At 56.0% G+C, this 18831-nt stretch overlaps 1 protein-coding gene across 5 annotated transcripts in view; it reads left to right on the top strand.

The window, feature by feature from the left end:
- The first annotated feature begins 847 nt into the window (after positions 1-847).
- ATP2A3 (ATPase sarcoplasmic/endoplasmic reticulum Ca2+ transporting 3) overlaps positions 848-18831 on the top strand; it is a 46781-nt gene continuing 28797 nt past the window's right edge. For 4 of the 5 annotated variants that reach the window (XM_024734380.1, XM_024734395.1, XM_024734387.1 and 1 more), the window contains exons 1-2: positions 8657-8924; positions 18789-18806. In XM_024734380.1, coding sequence (XP_024590148.1) covers positions 8801-8924; positions 18789-18806 — 142 coding nt within the window. In that variant the 5' untranslated portion in view covers positions 8657-8800. Of the gene's footprint in view, positions 992-4319; positions 4425-8656; positions 8925-18788; positions 18807-18831 lie in introns of those variants that run through there. The other variant, XM_024734404.1, reaches the window with a different exon arrangement.

Raw genomic sequence — 18831 nt, 5'->3', positions numbered from 1 at the left:
GGTAGGTTTCTCATCCTTAAGCTGGATGCCTCATGGCCACAAAATGGCTGCTGCAGCTCCAGGCATCAAAACTCTTCATAGGGAGGAAGCAGGGAAAGCAAAGCCTTCATCCTCTTTATTTTATTCAGGAAGCCCTCAGCAGCCTTCCCCTTATACCTCACTGGCTATAAGTGGGTCACATGGCCATCCTCAGCAGCCAGGAAACTGAGAAAAACAGTATCTGGCAAAGAGGATTTTGGCCTGCGATTGGCTTAAATCACCCATGATTCATGCACTGGGCTGGGGCAAAGTCTTTGCTACCTGGAGTGAAGTCAGGGCTCTGTTAGCAAAAAGGGGGCACCTATGTTGGGTATCCAGCTATCAATGCCATATGTTTTCTCAGTTAACCTCACAGCAGTCCACTGAGGTGGGTCTTGTTATCACTCCCATTTTACAAATGATGAAACTGAGACTCATTTAGTAACTTGTCCAAGATCACATGCCTGGTAACTAGTAGCAGTTTAATCCCAGGTCTGTCTCCTGAGAGCATACTCTTAACTACTACACACGCTTAAGTACCTGCTACTTGGGTATGTACCAGCCAGGCTGTGACCCTCTTGAGGGAAGGGACCACATCTTTCTCTTCTTGGTATTTTGGCAATGTCTGAAAATTGACAGAAGCCCAGTTGAGTTGATTTAAACACAAAATCATTTGGTTTTGATACTTGCTGCTTTGTAATATGTTTTATAACCAAGAGTGCAAGCTTGCCAACACTACCTTTAAAAAAATACACCTATCTCTTTTTTTGTATTGTTTTCCACTTGCCCATGCTGGGTTCCTGAAGTCCTGGGAAGAATTCCAATGTAAATATCACCAGTGATGGAAATCTGAGGGAAGGAGAGGAGGATGAAAGACTAATTGAGGCCCAGAAGAGTGTCAGTTCCTCATTAACTGCGGAGCCATGGAAAATTCTTTGTTCCTGCCTGTTGGCGTCTTGCCTCCAGGATCTGGGTGGGTATTGCCTTTGGCCAGCTTCCTGGTCAGGTCACAGACAGTTTGACCAGAGGGGGAGTGTCCTGGGGAAGACAGGGCAGAACCGGGCTGGGTCCTTGGAAGTGGACACAAGTAAAAGATGGGTTCTGAAGATCTACGGCCCAGTAGGCCCATGCTGGCCACTGCAGATACACCAGCTCACTTAGCACTCAGAATGACCTGTGGGTTTAGGTCTACTATGTTGCCCATTTTACAGATGAGAAAACTGGGGCTCAGAGAGGTGAAGTCACTTGTCCCAGGTCACGCAGCAGAGCTGAGATTAAAAACTAAAGTCTATGGTCTTCTCAGGTGGGGTTCTTTCCCCAGTCAAGGGTGACTGCCATCTCAGGGACCTGGAGTGGATGCTGACGGCATGTTGGGGACCCTGGCCCCTCCTCAGAGCTTTCACCAGGCTGTATAACTCAGTGGTCATGAGCAGGGGCTTTGAGTCAGAGCCAGGTTAGGAAACTAGCCCTGCATTGCCTAGGGACCCAGCACAAGCAGAATAGCACAGTGGTTAAAAGCCTGGGCTCTGAGGCCAGATGGCCCGGGTTCAAAGCTTTGCTCTCCTATGTATCAACTGTGTGGCTCTTACCTCATTGGGCAGCTCTATAAAGCAGGGGTGTAAGAACCTGCTCTAAAGTGTAAGGGGTGTAAGGGGTATAAGTGTAAGGGGTGTAAGAACCTGCTGATAAAGATTAAATAATGCACTCAGCACGGTGCCTGGCTGTTGTTACTTTATACCCCCAGAGCAGATAATGCTGTGAGGTGTCCAAGGCAGATCCCATGCCCAGGTCCCATCCTTCCCTCCACCCCAGCAGCTGGTTGTGAATGACCCACCCAGGAGGGCCTGGGCTGATTTGAATACACAAATGAGGGGGGGTGTGACTCCAGGGAATGAAAGGCAAATGGAACCCAGTTTGCAAATCTGGGCATTTTCATGGAGCCCGGTTACTGGAGGCCAGGGCCTGGGCTGGGTTGGCCGTAAGTCATGGCCTCAGGGAGGGAGCTCAGAGAAGTAGAGGACATGCCAAGGTCACCCAGAGAGTGGGCAATGGGGCAGGGAGACCTGCTGGTGCGTCTGCCCAGAGGCTGGCCATGGCCCAGGCGTCAGGTGTCTTGGGCACCATGCCCGGTCTGCCACGCTGGGGATCTGGGTGCCTTTGCCAACTTCCCTAACCTCTCTGGGCTCCTGGGCCCCACCTGGGGACCTGGAAGGGACCCAGAGGACTGGAACTGACCTGGCAAGAGGCAGTGCCTAGGCTCTGGGCCACAATGACAGGATATCCCCAGGGAGCTGGGCTGGCCGCCACACAGGGAACACCGGGGCGGAGACCTGGCACCGCTGGTGAGAGACCCAAAAGAGCACTGAGGAGGGAAAGTCAGGACAGCTGGGCCCTGAGAGGGTAAAGGACAGGCCAGGAGTGACATGGAGCCTGTGACTATAGGCAGCAAGGGGACCACAAATAGAGACCTGAGTTTTTCCCTCTGCCCCCAGCCTTTGAGCCAAGGACAGACCTGGGTCTCCTGCCACTTTGTCCTGATTTTGCTCCTGGGTGGACCCTGTAAGCAAGTTCCTACCATGGATCCTGTGAACTCCAGACACTGTTCTGTCCCACCCCCACTGCACAGATACCCTGGGTCCGGAGGGGAGGGGGCTTTCTCAGACTCCCATGGCCAGGGTTGTGCCCAGAAGGAGCCAGCCTCGCTTGAGGACTTGACCAGCCCCACTAATCCAGCCCCAGGCCTGTGGGTACGTGCTGGGTAAGGCTGAACCAGCAGCCCCTGCTCTCTGCACACAGGAGGCAGGGATGGTTCTCCAGGCTGAGGGTCTAACCAAGAAAAGCCTTGCCCTCAGGTATCCCCAGGCCAAAGGCCTTTCTCTATACCAGGGAGCAAGTCCCAGGTCTCACATTCCTTTTCAAGTTGTGCCTCAGTCTTACAAGCCTGGTCAGGTGTAACCATTTACAAGGTAAATAGGGGTTTTGTGTTTTAACGTCTTACAACCCACTACCAGCTGATCCTATAAGCAGACTGGTCAGGCATGGCCTGGAACTTGGAATGAAACCTCCTCCCTGCCAAGCAGGGCTTCTCACCTCACTGGCCAAGGTGCTGATAGGCACAGCCCAAGACTAGCCGAGGCACTATGTGCTTGTGCCAGACACTGTGGCAGAAAAAGTAACAGAGCTAGGAGGTAACCCAACCCTCTGTGTGACCTCCAGCAAATTCCAGCCTCTCTCTGGGCCTTAAACCCCTGTCCATACAATGGGAGTGCTAACTCTGATATATCCATGGTGAGACTGTCACAGCTCCTGGATGTGATTATACTTACTCAGTCTTTCACTTTCCAGTATTTGTATCCCATTTCCTTTTCTTCTCTTATTGCATTGGCTAAGAGCGTGTTCATTTAACCAGTATCTTTGAGCGTCTAGTAAGTGCCAGACCAGATGCCAGGCACTGAGAGGCAATGATGAGTGTTACAGACACATTTTCAGCCTCAGGAGATCCGCAGCCTAGAGGGCAACTTTATAATGACCTTCATGCCCTGGGCCGCCCTGCAGAGGCCTCGCGATGATTCAGCTGCAGCTCCTGTCCTGGAGGGATGCACAGCTTGGATGCTGCTGCTGAAAATTCAGGCCAATAGGGCGGAGCACAGAGAAGCTGGGCCACTCAGGAGGCACACGGTCACTGGCTCTTCAGGGGTCAAAGAGGACTTTTCGGAGAAGGTAGCATTTGAGCCTGGCTTTGAAGAGTAAGGAGGGTTTAGACAGGTAAAGATGAGAAGAACTAGTTTCCTACTACAGGTAATAGCATGGGCAGAGGCAGGGAAGGAGAAGACAGGTCAAAGTGACTAAAGTCCAAGGGGCTGAGGAGTTGATGTTAATTGGGGAGACCATGGGGAGCAGGAGAGTAGCAGCATGGCTGCTTAGGAAGAGGGCTCTAGTAGCAGCACCAGGAGAAGGCAGGTCTGCAAGAAGCAGGCGCACCCTCACGTGGCATGCTCCCCCCCGCCTGAGGTCCAGGAGGGTGTCTCTGTCCACCACTGGGAGGGAGAGGACAACTTCCTCTCTTCAGCCTGGCCAGGGAGATAAGGGGACACGACAGGAAGTTGCCTCAAGGAGCTAAAGAGTGAGTAGCCTGACCCAAGGCCCAGGCCCCCATGCTGTGCAGGGCGGTCCCACAGAGGTGGATGCAGGGAAAGGAGGCCAGCCTCCTCTGGCCAAAATGCAATGGTCCGGGTGTCCAGGACCGAAGGCCCCTGGGTACCTGTTCTGTCCCACTTGCTGACAAAGCCCCACTTCCCCAGGTCTCTGAAGGCCAGGTGTGCCCCCTTCCCAGGAAGAGGCTCCGGAGTTTTCCTGCCTTAACTCAGTCATTCAGACACCCTCCCTGACACCTCCTGAGAACTGAGGTGAGTCTGCCTTCAAGGGTGACTACAGACGGGGGTGCAGGGCAGACAGTGAACACCAGGGTGCGGGGAGCTTGATGGGGTCATACGGGCGATGGGAGTCTTATTGGCCTCAGGGATGAGCCATGGCTTCTGGGCCTTAAGGTCTAATAGGAACGAGCCCCAGAGGATGGCAGAGGGAACAGAGCAAGCAAATATCTAGAGACAAGAAACTTCTTACTGTGTACAGGGAGCTCGATGTGGTCCCAGTGGGACAGCACGGGCACCTGCAAGTGATGAGGGTGAGTGTGGGCCAGGGAGGCTGGATATCCCTGAGGGGCAGGGCTGAGGGGAGGTCAGAGGGTGGGGGTCCCCACCTAGGGCACGGGAAGACGGGAGGGTGGCTCCAGGTTAGTAGGGGTCCTAGGCCCAAGAGGACTGGGGTTGGGGTGCATCTAGAACTTGCCCAGGGGTCCCCAAGACTGAAATAAAAGAACTTGCGGTTAGGAGGGTGGCCGACAGGAGGGTCTCCCACTCTGTACGGCTGGGGGCCAGTCTTCCCTGCCCCTGCTTCACAGGGTCTGTCCAAGTGGGCAGGGTGGGGCTAAGACAGTGGACTCGAAAGGGAGGGAGGAACGGAGGGAGGGAGAGAGGGAATCAGGGAGCGGGGGAAGCTGGGACAACAGCAGGGTGGGAGCCCAGTCCTCCTGTCTCTGGCCCAGCGCCTGTCCCCTGAACTATCGCTCAAGACCCTCCCCCAGGTTCAGGTTGGAGCCCCCATTGGCCAGGCTGTCCTAAGCTCACTCCCTGGCCTCGGAGGAGACCTCCCCAGCCTGGCCCAGCAGAGGTATCCCAGCAGCTGAACACCAAGGAAAGCCATCAGCAGAGGAGGAACAGGACACTTGGCCTGGGAGTTCCAGCTGAAGCTCTGCCTTGGCCTCCCTGGCTCCATGTCCCTGTTTGAGTCCCATCCTCTCTCTGGGCCTCAGTTTCCCCTTGTGTGCAATGGGGAGATAGACCTTGACCTGTGGGGCCTCATTCAAAGTCAGTCAGAAGCGTGCAGGGAAGAGCATGAATACACAGGGTTGGGGTAGCCAAGGAACTGAGTTTCATGGGGAGACATTTTAGGGGGAGGAGCTGGGAGAGCACTTGAGGCCAGGGGAACAGCCTGGACAAAGGGCTGAAGCTAGAATGTGCAAGGCCTGTTGGGAGAATTTTGAGCAGACCGGTTTGCTTGGATATGAGTAGGAGCCGACTGGTAAAGAAAGGGCTGTGACTGCTGGGTTGAAGAGTCTGGACTTTATCCTGCCGATAATGGGGAGCTAAGGAAGGGTCTTGAGCAGAGGGATGAAGTAATGAAATCACCAGCTCAGGCAGGCAATCTTGATATACAGAGGTAAGTCTGGAGGCAGGGAGGCCAGGGAGGAGGCTGTTGGAGAGCTTGAGAGAGAAGGTGGGGCCTGAGCGGGGGCAGTGACGATAGGCGATAAGGTAGGGCAGGGAGAGGGGAGCTGCAAGAGAAACCCTCTTCCGCCTCCACGTGGAGTCCTCCAGGCCCCTCCCACTCCACTTGGCCCTACATGCCCTCCCACCTCAACCCGCTCCTCCCCCACCTCAGGGCTGAACCCCTCACCCACCAGAAACACGGGAGTCAGCTGTCACTCCTCACTTGCTCTCATCCCTGAACCTAATCCGCAACCAGGTCCCTCTGCCTTGGTCTACACCTCCTCATTTTTTACCACTGTGGGGTCCTTTCAGCGTCTCCTCTCCTCTTGGATGCCGTCCCCCACCAGCTTCCAGGGGAAAACTATTCTAGAAAGCAAATGTGACCTCGCATCTTCATTGCTTAAAAGGCCAGGCCATTAAATGTTCGATCAGGGCTCTCAGCGTCCTAGCCCTGCCTCTCTGGTCTACCCTCCTGATCCCGAGCTCATGCTCCTTCTGGTGCAGCCATGCTGAGGGGCTGAGGCACCGTCTCTGGCACACGGCTGAGGTTTCCCACCTTCAACTTAGGTTGTTTTTTCTGCCTGTGACACCCTCTTCTTCATGTGTCCAAATCCTTCCGGCAAAGACCTACCTTTCCCCCATGCTCCGCTCTGCGCCCCCCCCCAGGTGAGGTTGGCAGGTATGCCTCTTGCCAAAGAGGTGGTAAGTTCTGCCATCATTTGTCCTGTGGGGGATTTAGAAAGAGCTGGGACCGGGTGCCAGGTCTAGAGCTCTCAGTACCTGGCAGCTGGGAGGTGGGGAGGATAGACCAGCCCTTTGGACAGCGTACCTGTGACCATGTCCCCCTGGCTACAAGCTGTATGTCTAGGTGCAGATAGAGGGTATAATGGGTTGGGGGGCACACAGCAACTGGGCAAGTAGTTGGAGTGTGAAATGACTGTGGAAGCTTGGAGCAATGCCCAGAAGCTGTCATGGGGGCAGCCAAGCAGGTGGGCATGCTGACAGGTGTGTGAACCTGCCAGGTGGGGGCCATAGTTGCTGGCAGCTGCTGGCCCTGCTTGTGGTGGTTTGGAAGCAGGGTGGGGTGCGGTGGGTGGGCTGGAGAGAGGGAAGATAGGCCAGGCTGCCAGAGCAAACAGGCAGGCCTTCTGGCTCTGCCTTCGAGCAAATGCCAACTGACAGCTGAGGGTGGGGTGGAGTGGGAGAGGCTTAGTGTTAAGGTCCCTGGGGCTGACAAACGGGAGTCGTACCCCAGGATGTGTAAGTGGGGGAGGGGGAGGGATTTCCAGTTGCTTTGTGACTAGGGCTTCATGTCTCTGGGAGAGAGGTCTCTAGTGGAAAGCTGTAGGGTTCTGTCCCCGCCTAGCCCTAGCTAACATTTTTCCTGGCAACTTAGAGATACAGGTAGGGCTGTCTTTGTGCACTACAGTGGTGGGGGAAGAAAGGGAGAGGGTGGAAACACAGGGAATATTGGACTTGAGATCTAAAATGTCGGGCTGCACGAAGCCACAGCCAGAAAACCAGCATTACCCTAGGCTGAGCCCCAGCTGACGCCCCTGGAGTCAGTCTGGGTGACCTCTCAAAAGCAGCAAAGCACTGGACCATTCCGCCAGCTAGTCCTCACTCAATCTCTCTATATTCAAGGAGTAATGGCAAAGGGGAGAGAGAGGAGCAGGACCATGGCCCCATCCTGGGAGGAAGAGATCAGGAACTGGGGGGACACTGGGTAGGGGTCAGCAGGGGGGGTGCCAGGCTGGAAGCTGGGGCTTGTGTGTGTGCAGTTGCAGTCTCCCGGAAGGCTTTCTGTTTGCAGAGGTACTATAGGGTTTGGGGTTTGAACAGCCGGCTGAGTGGGCTCAGTCCTGGAATCTCTGACCTTGTGCCACCAAGGTGGATCCCAGAGCTCTGGGCAGCAGAGGCCACCGGTAGGGGTATGATGGTGGGTGGGGTGAGACTGGCTGGGTCTCTCAAGCTGGAGGGGCGCAAGCAGATTGCTCTTTTTTGCTCTTCCCTTTGGCGCGGTGAGTGGTTTCTGCCTTCCCACAGTTTGCTTCCCTGACCTGCAGCCCTCCTCCTGGTACCCCTGGACAGACTGGAGCTCAGGGAGCACCGGAGTAGGGGTTTCTCTTCCCTCCCCTGCCCTGGGCCAGGGTCACTCTCCCTGGGGGCCTGGTCAGAGGCCTCCCCCCAACACCCTCAGACTTCTCCAGGGAACCCTCATCCCACCTGGCAGTTACATTTCCTGCTGGGGCGAAGGTGTGAGTCTAAGGTAGCAAGACTGGTTTACTTTCTTATATACTGGGTCATTGTTAGAGGTTCTGATTGTGTGAGGAATTACCACTCATCGCTGGACTTTAGGAAAACAATAAAGCAAGCATAAACATCAAAAGAAGAAAACATCAAGTAATCTCCAGAGGAGTCTTGCTTATTCACAGGCTTTTGGGTTCCCTCTAGACCCAGGGTCATACTTTGCAGAATTCGAGTAGGGGGTAGGAAGCCCCTCTATGGACATCCCCGTTTTGCAACCTCCCAGGACCCAAGAGGGCTCAAAAGAAGGCATCTCGGAGACACGTGCTCAGCAGCCCTCCCCAGTTCTCTGACCTGCCTCCCCCTTCCAGCTCTGTGGACAGTGGTCGAGGCCCTTCCGGACCACGCTCCCTCGGCCCCCGCAAGCTCAGCGCGTTCCGCGTGGGCGGCCTCAGTTCCCGCTTCTGCAGAATGGCCGGGCAGCTAAGCCTCCGCGCCTCGGGGTCCTGCGGGGGCGGGGCGGAGGGCTCCGAGGGCTGCCGGAAGGGGTGTGAGTGCTCCGCCGCCACTGCCGTCGGGGAAGGTCCCAGCGCGGTCCTGGCCTCGCGCGGCGCCCGTCGGGGCCCGAGCCCCCCGCGCCCCGCGAAGTAACCCTGCAGAGAGGCGGCCCCGACTGTGCCGACGGCGCAGACTGCCGTGGGGGCGGCATGGAGGAGGCGGAGGCGCACCTGCTCCCGGCCGCCGACGTGCTGCGCCGCTTCTCGGTGACTGCCGAGGGCGGCCTGAGCCCGGAGCAGGTGACCGGCGCACGGGAGCGCTACGGCCCTAACGGTGAGAGCGCGGGCCACGCGGGGGCAGCCGGGGCCGCGTGCGCCGCGGTCTCCGTATCGCCCCCGGCACCGCGGCTGCGGAGAGGTCCACTCCCCTCCCAGCCATCGGCCCCCTCGGGCGGGCGAGCAGGCAGGAAGCGAGGGCTCAGGAAACCTCTGCAGATGCCCTTGGGGCTCCCGGCGGGGCTGCGCGGTACCTTCGCAGGGGAAGTGGGGGTGCGGGTTCCGGGTTCGGAGACCGGACGCCTGGCTCCCCTGCCCCGCTCTCCTCCCTCCGGGCCCAGGGACCCGTGCGGCCCTTCCGGGCTTCCCACCTCCACCCGCGTCCCAGTCCACTCCTGCAGGCCCTCGCCCACCCCCATCGGCGCTCAGCGCTGCATCCCCGCGCCGCCGCAGTGCGCCGGAGTCGTGCAGGTGCACACACCGGGGTCGGCCGGCGAGGGACCAGCCGGGGACTCTGAGGCCCAGCCTCCTAGCTGGCCCCGAGGGTCTCCCCCGAGGGCTCAGTAAAACGCCCAGAAGGTGCAGCTTGTCAGCTGGCAGGCTTGGTGGCCCCACCCCCAGGTCTTCCTCTTTCTGCAACCCCAGGCGGATGTGGCTGGCGGAGTCGGTGGGGGCTTTGAACTGCTGAGGCGGGAGACCCACCTCCTTGGGGGTGGCAGGTTCAAGGCCTCACTCAGGGAGTTGCCTGGGGAGGCCCTTCCTTCCTGGGTGACCTGGAGCCACGCCTGCCCATCTCTGGGCAAGGAGGGAGCCTTCATGCTGTTGCTGTTTGGGAGGGAAAGATATCGTTCTTCCTCATGTCCAAAGGAGTGTGGGATTCTCCACCTGACAAAAAGCACGGCAAGTGCCAGTACTGTCCAGATATGACCCAGAGATGGTAGAAGATGTAGAGGTCCCTCCCCAGGTTGCTTGCAGGCAGGATTTGCCACCCCTTTGGTCCACCCCCAGGGCACGGGGCAGAGTGTTAGGGGTCCAGAGAGAAATGTCGCCTCCATCCCCAGAGTGCAGCCTGGACCCACGCCCTTTCAGAACTTGGGGCCTCACCCTTTCAGGGTTCCCCGCCAGCCAGAAGGAAGGTTCTCTGGCCTGTGTGTCTCACTGCTCAGGGCTGGCTTGAAAATTACGAAGAGCTGTCAGAAAGGGAGCTTTGGGTTTTGTATTGGTTTATGACAACCACCTCTTATATAAATATTATCTTTCTGCAGCAGAAATCCTTTTTCAAAAAAATTAGTTGCTATATTTAGTTGAGCTGTGGGCGGAACTAGGGAGATAAATATTATTTAATATCCCCTACTAGTGACTTGGCAGGGAGGGTGTCCTCGCTGCAGGAGCGCAGGGCATCAGGGCTGGTCCCCCAGCCCATGGGTGGGGCTGGGGGTCGGGGCAGCAGGTCTGGGGTTCCACCGCTCCTCTGTGCTGCTGAGGCCTCCAGCTTGGGAGTCCTGATTCCCAAGGGGAGCTGGAGATCCAGCCCTTGGTTCTGCCTCCAGAATCACACAGATGTTGCCCTGCGTTACTCTGGCCAACACCCTTCTCCTTTCTGGCCCCCGTGTCTTACAATGGTGTGTTAGTTTCTGCTTTATAACAAAGTGAATCAGCTATACATATACATATGATTCCATATGTCTTCCCTCTTGCGTCTCCCTCCCTCCCTGGCCCCCGTGTCTTCATGAGGAGGGGAAGCTGGCTGGGAAGGAGGGAGCCTCTAGTTCCCCCCATGTTGTTTTGTCTAGGTGAGAGGATTTGGGGATTCCCTGGTGGCTGAGCATCTGTGTGGGGTGATGAATAAGGATGTTGGTGCAGTGCGTAGGTACAGAGAGGTGGATGTGCATTTTGGGGAGGGTGGTAGGAAAAGTTAGGGGGCTATTCCTGGGCTCCTCTGGTTCCTCTGTGCTTCGATGGTAGTAAAAATGAAAGCTCATGTTCGCTGACTACCTATTGATACTACGTGCCAGGCATTTGTCTTATAGCACTTTTCATCTCTTGTCTCATTCCTTCCCCAAAACAACTCTATGAAAATAACTGTTGTCATCCCCATTTTACAGAGGAGGTAACTGAGGCACCAGGAGATTAGACAGCTTACCCAAGGTCACACAGTAAGTGGTAGAGCTGGTACTGGGTGCCTGCCCCTCTCTGGGCCTCGGTTCCCCTGTCTGTTCAAGGGGGTCATCGGTTCTGCAGACTCTGGGACCCTGGTGTTGGGACCTGTGCTAGGAGCTGGGGTCAGCTAGACAGGAGCTAGTACAGCCTTGCCCCCGGCCCCCGCGGGGCCCCCAAGGGTTTTTTTCCTCGGGAAGCATTCCAGAGCTCTGGAAGTCATCAGGTGAGGAGAAGGGAGCGGGCTGCCCCTTCCTGCCTCATGCTCCCCCAGCAGAGCCCCGGCCTGAGGAGGCGTGGGTGTCCCGTGGTCTCTACCCACGCAGCCTCTGGGGTGAGGCTGACAGGGTTTTGAGCCCTAGCTCTGTCCTTTCATAGCTGTGCAATCCTGGATAAACTGCTTTGCCTCTCAGTGCCTCTATTTGCTCATCATAAGTGAGGCTACAATAGGACCCATGCCAGACATTTGTGAGTGTTTGCGCACACCAAGCCATCCCTTCTTGTGGCAGAAGGAGCTGGGCCTGGCTCTGGGCCAGAAATGGGGTGGAGGGGGCGGGACCTGCAGGTGGAGGGAACACCCCAGGGACTAGTGTCCTCCCCCACCCCAGGAGTCTATGCACCTGCAAGGTCGTTAGGCTGGAAACCACAAGGAAGTCATTTGCTTAAGTCTTGAAGTTCACAATTTCTGCCAGCACAGGAAGAGGGGAAGCAGGGGCCGGGGATCCTCCCTCCCTGCTCCTCATAGCTGGGGGAGGGGCCTCAGTCAGTGAGTGTACTGGGAGTCGCACCTCCCTCCCCCGCATCTGTCCCAACCCCAGCAAGTAGCCATGTCCTCTGAGGCCCCAACAGGGCAGAAACTGGGAGGCTCCTGGCCTCTTGTGAGCCGCCTTTCTCTGCAGACCCCAGCGGTGCCCAGGACTCAGCTTTCTCGGAGGGGCCTTTCTACATCCCTTCAACTTATTTTTTTGAATAAAAATGTGCACACAGTGCCACATTCAAAATGTACAAAAGGTATATAGTAAATTCTCCCCAGCCCTGTCCCCAGTCACCCATTCCCAGCCACCCCAGTGTCTCCTTCCCAAGACATTCTGTGCACACACACTTCTGGGTCTGTGATCGATGATCTTTTTTACATGAAAGGAAGTGGATTTTTGAGGGCTGTTTTGCCCCTGATTTCCACGTGACCGAGTCACTCTTGCAGGTGGTTCCACGTGGAGCATCCTTGGGCTTCCTAGCGGCCACTCAGAGTTTCATCATGTGGGTGTTCCAGCACTTCTTCACCCGAGCTTTTGATGGGCTCTGGGGTTGTTTGAAGCCTCTGTTATCACACACACGTTATAAGGCACATCCTTGTCCCCATGTCATTTCACACACTGTGACTATCTCCAAAGCATAAGTTCCTAGAGGGGGAATTGCTGGGTCAAAGGGCATGTGTATTTTAAATTTTGACCGCTGTTGCTAAATTGTTCTCCATAAAGTTGACCTGCCCATTTCCCTACCACCTCACCAGCACAGTGTGTTGTTGGACACCAATCTCATAGAAGAGTGGCCTCTCATAGTCTTACTTTGCATTTCTCTGTTTGCCAGTCATGTTGGGCATTTTTTCATATATGCAGGAGCCATCTGATCTCCTCATGTCCGTGGATGGGCTGCCTATCACCCCTGCTGGACGTGAGCCTAGGCAGGAGGCAGGACTGGGTTGGGGGTGTCCCCCCAAACGGGTGGGCCAACACCTAAGCCACCCCCACCCCAGAGCCCACTGATGTGGGAGTCACGCGAGGTCCCAGGAAGTCTCTGCGGGGGAGGGGCAGTGTCTCTGTTTAGGGGAGCTGGGGGAGGGGCTGTGACAGGGGCTGGAGCCTGCCTTCCTGGGCCTCAGCCTGCCCATCTGTACAGTGGGTACCAGAGCTCTGGGGTGCCAGGTGGGAGGGATAGTCTGGATTTAGATTCCTGCCGGTGGGGTCTCTGCTGTGATCTTATCTCCTGCCCTCAGCCCAGGTACCCGCTTCCTTGGCCCCAGTGTTGTCAGTAGGGCAGAGACAGGCCCCTGAGATCCACCAAGGGCCTTGCAGATGTGAACTGCCTCGGATCTGAGGCGGGTATTTCAGGCTTCATCCCAGTTCTCACACCCTTGTTGGGCAGCCTTAGTACCCCCTCTCAGGAATAGCACCAGCCCTGCCCCTGCAGAACCCCAAGCCCTTGCACCAGGAGCTCCCTGAGGCGGGGCTGGGTCTGCTCACAGCACCGAGGACGCCCAGCAAACACTTCGCCTCCGGGCCTGGTCAGCCAGTAAGGCTGCACCAGGGCAGAGGTTATCCACTCCAGGTGGGGCCTGGAGACCATGGCAGGCCAGGTGGGCGGGGTGGCGTCTGCCAGCCAAGGTCTCTCCCTGACTTTGTGAGTGAGGATTTAATTGCTCTGTAAACTTACCTTTGAGGAAGACCTTGGTGAGCACTCGCCTCTCCCAACTTGAACCAACACTTAGAAGCCGAAATACCAGTTTCCATTGTTGTGAGAAGGAAGGAGTCAAGGGGGGATTAGGGGAGCAGGTGGTGTGTGGAGCCTGGGGGCAGCCCTGGCCCCGCATCCCCCTTCTCCTGGGCTCTGGGCTGTGAACCCAGGGTCCAGGGCTGAACCATGGGGCAACCGAATAAACAATTCAGTGAGGCTCTGTGTGAACCCAGGGGTGACTCAGCCCCTGCTTGCCCTGGGGGTGCTCCGGGGCTGGAAGCAGGAGGCAACATTGATGACCCTTGAGAGCAGAGCTTTTCTGGGAAGCCTTCCTGGAGATTCAGATGAGGAAATGGGGAGGTACCCTGCACAGAAAAAATGGCAAAACAAAATCTTGGAGGGGGGAAAGCTTTAGCAAAACCAGGGGACGTGGTAGCAATCCTGAGGCATCTCACTTGGCTGACAGAGGGAGGGACGGATGTCTAAGATATGAGAGTGATTCTGGAAGGGTGGGTTGGGGCAAATCCAGGAAGACCTTGAAGGCCCTGTTAAGGTTGGTCTTTATCCTGTAGGTCCAGGAGAGCCACTGAAGGTCTGTGAGCAGGGCAGGGTCATTCATTCATTCATTCACAGAGTTTTATTGAGCACCTACTGTGTGCCAGGCGCTGTCCCAGGTGCTAGGGACACTGGAGCTTCCATCCTCTTAACTGTTGTAATGGCTGATGTTTACTGAGCATTCACCATATGCTATGCATTAGTCTAAGTTCTTCATACGTATTACATCATTTCATCTTCACAGCAACCTTATGAGGTAGTTACTATTATTATCCCCATTTTCCAGATGCAGAAACTGAAGCACAGCCAGGGTTAAAGTGACTTGCCTGTGGCCACAGAACTACCAAGATATAGGATTTGAACCCCAGCCCTCTGGACCAGGCTCTCTGCTCTAAGCTGCAGAGTTTCTCTAATCACATCCCAGGCCCTTCCAGGCCAGCTCCACATCAGGCATCTGTGGACATGGGCTGGTTCAGTCTGGCAACAGTGACACAGAGCAGGGTTCGGCCAGGAGAAGCCACCATGTGAGAGGTCCAGACAAGAATAGTGGGGGCTCATATGCCCCCAGGCTGGCCCAGCTGGGGTCTGGGAGGGGCAGCACCTCCTGTTACTGACTTGGCCCGTGCAGCCTGGCAGATGGCACCAAGAGGTGGGCAGGGCCAGGGCATTCTCCTCACTTAACAAATGGGGCATCTGGTGCTGCTGAGGGCCCAATGCCATCATTTCAAGGGGAACTGGCTCAGCCCCACCAAATGCAGCCTGGAGACGGCAAGGGGGAACCAGCATCTTCCAGGGATGCCTAGGAAGGGGAGGAGGTGCTCTCCTAGCCCCTGGATCCCCCACCGTGGCCCTGGAACTAATTCATGTGAGGGGAGAACTGGGTTGTTCAGAGTCTTGGCAGGATTGGAGTTTTTTTTTTTTTTTTTTTTTTAAATGTTGGGATAGGAGTTTATTAATTTATTTTTATTTTTATTTTTTGCTGTGTTGGGTCTTCGTTTCTGTGCGAAGGCTTTCTCTAGTTGTGGCAAGCGGGGGCCACTGTTCATTGCAGTGCGCGTGCCTCTCACTATCGCGGCCTCTCTTGTTGCAGAGCACAGGCTCCAGACGCGCAGGCTCAGTAGTCGTGGCTCACGGGCCTAGTTACTCCGCGGCATGTGGGATCATCCCAGACCAGGGCTTGAACCCGTGTCCCCTGCATTAGCAGGCAGACTCTCAACCACTGCGCCACCAGGGAAGCCCAGGATTGGAGTTTTAAGCAGATCAGGCCTGAGCAGATACGGTCTAGTAACCCCCAAAACACCATCTGTTTTGTGAGGAAGAGTCTTTGGGCCAGGATGATTGGGCTGATGGCTCTAGGGTCACAATAGAAGGATGAACCGATTGATGGGATGAGGGCATCCAGCCCAACAATCAGGACATGGGATATTACGTTCTTTCAGGTGACCTTGGCTGGGGGGAGACAGGGGGACCACTGGGGTGGGAAGGCAGGACAGCCTAGGCATGAGTGCAGGAGGTCCAGAGTAGGTATTTGAGCTCAAAACGCTTCCCTGCCACTTCCCAGCTGTGTGACCATGAACTAGTCACTCAACCTCTCTGCACTTCTACTCTGTAAAATGGGAATGATAATTGTATCCTCCTTCCCAGGTTATTTGAGAATCACAAGAGAGTAATGCACATGAGGAAGTGATTATTCTGTCTGTGGAGCACCTTCTCACGTGCTGGGCACACAATGCCCTCCCGTTTATCTCCGGAGGTGAAGTAGGTAAAGCACCTGGCACACTGCTCGGTATATAGTAGGTGCTCAATAAATGTGACTTATTAATATTAATGATACTAATGCTGATCCTCACAGCAGCCCTTCGGGGTGGGGGTGGGTACTCCGTCTTCCAAATGAGGCTCAGGGCCCCACGGGGAGCCAGCTACTCAGACATGACTGGAAGCATGTGCATTACGTGAGCAGGGATGGCCCTCATTCAGGGATGGGCAGGGCATCTGTGGTGACCTCATGGCTGGCTGAGCCTCCCGCAGGGGCAGCGGATGGGGGTGAAAGGGGAGCCTTGCGGTAGAGGCTAGGTCTGGGGAGAAGGGGGCATCGGTCAGGATCGGCTAGGTTATGTTGCAGTAACAACCCTCAGATCTCAGTGGCTTGAAACAATCCAGGTCATTTCTTGCTCACACTGTATATATGTACCTTAGTGCAGCCCATCTGGGGGCTCGGTGTCTCCCGACTCTGTGACTCAGGTTCACAAAGCAGATACCATTGCACAGGTGCTGGTTGCTGTAGCAGAGGGTCAAAGAACTCCAGACTGTGCTGTCCAATAGGGCAGCCACTAACCTTGTGTGGCTGATTGAGTTTAAATGAATAAAAATTAAGTATAATTTAAAATGTAGGGAATTCCCTGGTGGTCCAGTGGTTAGAACTCCGTGCTTCTGCTGCTGGGGGCCTGGGTTCAATCCCTGGTCAGAGAACTAAGATCCTGCAAGCCTCAAGGTATGGCAAAAATAAATAAAATGTAGCTACTTAGTCACACTAGCTACATTCCCAGTGCTCAGTTGCTACATGTGGCTGGTGGCTACCGTATCAGACAGTGTGGCTATAGGACTCTTCCATCATCACAGAAATTTCCATCGGACAGCGCCCTTCTCCAGCAGTTCAACATTCCAGCCCGAATATACATCCTTCTTTTTGCAACTCACACAGGAAGCTGGGACGTGCAGTCCTACTGTGTGCCCACAAGGTGGGGAGAATGAGAAGTATTTGGGGAACAGCATGATGACCACCACCAAGAGTGGACCCTGGATCGAGCTGTGGGTCAGCAGAAGGGGAGATCCAGGTGGAAGGGGAGAGAAAGGAGAACTGGTGAGACCTGCAGGCAGAGGGCAGCTTGCAGGGGGGCTAGAGCTGGTATGTGTGTCCAATAACATGATTCCCAACCCCGGGCCTCACTCTTACCCAGAAAAAAAGCCCTGAGGAATATGGTGGTCAAGGGGCTACATGCCAGATAGAGGGAGGGGTCAGGGAGACAGCAGGAGGGATTCAGGTGAGACTTAACGGATACCCTCTCCCTTAGGTCAGGAACCCTGAAGACACCTGCAGAGGTGAGGGGTTGAGGAATCTCCTGGGTCAAGCATGGCAGAAGCAGACTGATGTGTGCCATGAGGCTGGGGCATGGCTGAGATGACCTCTAAAGGACGCTGCTCCATTGGAGAACTGGCCCAGAAACCAGGCCTGGCCCTCCCCCCGCCTTTCCTGTTCGCCTCAGCTAAATAGATCAGAAGGAAAAAGTCTGTTTGATTTTAATCTCAACGCAGGACACTGGAGATTACATTTTCCACGGAAAATGTCAGCCATTGCCTAAAATAGGACTTTGGAGAAAATGCTAGAAAGTGTATTTTTAGGTTACGTGTTTTCCTCCTGGATTCCTGCAACCCAGTGGGCTGCTCATTACTCCCCATGGTTCAGCTGCCAGGTGCAGACCCCAGACCTTTGAAACAGATGGTCAGGGGAGAGGTGCCCATGGGAAGAAATGCTGGCAGGTGCTCGAGCCGAAAGCAGGTGGACAGAGGCAAGGAAGGACCCATGTCGGGGAGGAAGAGAGAGAGGGAGAACCAGCCTGGGGTGGGGCTCGGATTCTGCATGCTAACAAGCTCCCAAGAGACCCGGGGTGGGGCTGGGGGTGTAGACGAGAGGAGGCAAGGCTCAGTTAGGCTTGATCTGGGAGGGGCCTCAGACAGCTGTGGGCAGGTCCCGAGCTCGGCAGGAGGAGGGAGAAGCCCGTCCAGGGCCCCTTTCCACAGACCCACAGATACCCTTGCTGGCTGTGTGACCTTGTTCAAGCCACGAATCCACTCTGGACCTCACTCTTGCACCTGCGAAACGGGGTCGGAATTCCCACCTGCCTCCCCTTTAGGCTGTTGGGAAGATTCCAAGACTTCAGGTACTGGGGCAGCCAGCTCCACCGGTAACATAGGTGCTTCGGGAAACAGGAGATAAAAGTGGAGCCCGTAAAGTGACAGCAGGTCCTGGTGGTGTTTGGAAACATGGTTCTTCAGAATGTTCTGTGGTCTGGGCCTGGGCATGCTGGCTGGGTCCTCACTGAGCTTGCCTGGAGTGGAGGGCCTGGGAGGGGACAAGCTGAGACTCAGCCTCTAGGAACTGAACTGCGGTGGGTTTCTCAGTGCCCGGGATGCTGGCTGCTGGGGTCGTGCTCAGGGGGAGCCTGGGATGGGGTGGGGCTCAGAGGGACAGCAGTGCTGTGGGCCTTGTCCCTGTGGTCCTGGAGAAGCAGGTGTGTCAGAGGTGGCCTGAGCCGATGTTCTCAATTTGAGGGAAGGGCTACCCTGCCATGGGTGGGGGACATTGAACGGGACCAGGTGGGCATCTGAGAAAGAGCAGAGTGCAGGGAGCTGTGAGAACTACCAACTCCCTATGTGACCTCAGGGGTCCCGTCTCTTCTCCAGGCCTCAGTTACCCCTCTGTGCAATGGGGGAGTGTCTAGGAGGCCGCTCCTGGCTCCCGTCTTGTCCCAGGGTGAGCCAGGCCACACCAGACCTTCCTCAACCAGAGTGAGGTGAGGGTTGGGGGTGGAAGCATCTGGGCTCAAACCATCCGTTCTGTGATCTCAGAGAACTGGGGTGATGTGTCCTGCCCATCGTGGAGGTCCCGGTGGGCACATGGGGAGGGGCTGCTCAGACTCCACTCTATAACCCAGTCATTTCTTATCTCCCCATGGCTCCTGTGGCTGCCTGGATCCTGCAGAGCTCCCGACCGAGGAAGGTGAGCCTTGAGCCAGGGAGGCCTG

The sequence above is a fragment of the Neophocaena asiaeorientalis genome, unplaced genomic scaffold (genome assembly GCF_003031525.2).
Source record: "Neophocaena asiaeorientalis asiaeorientalis breed wild unplaced genomic scaffold, Neophocaena_asiaeorientalis_V1.1 scaffold129, whole genome shotgun sequence".
In the NCBI taxonomy this organism is placed as follows: Eukaryota; Metazoa; Chordata; class Mammalia; order Artiodactyla; family Phocoenidae; genus Neophocaena; species Neophocaena asiaeorientalis.
The sequence above is the reverse complement of the archived record's forward strand: the minus strand, read 5'-3'. Positions and strand labels throughout refer to the sequence as shown.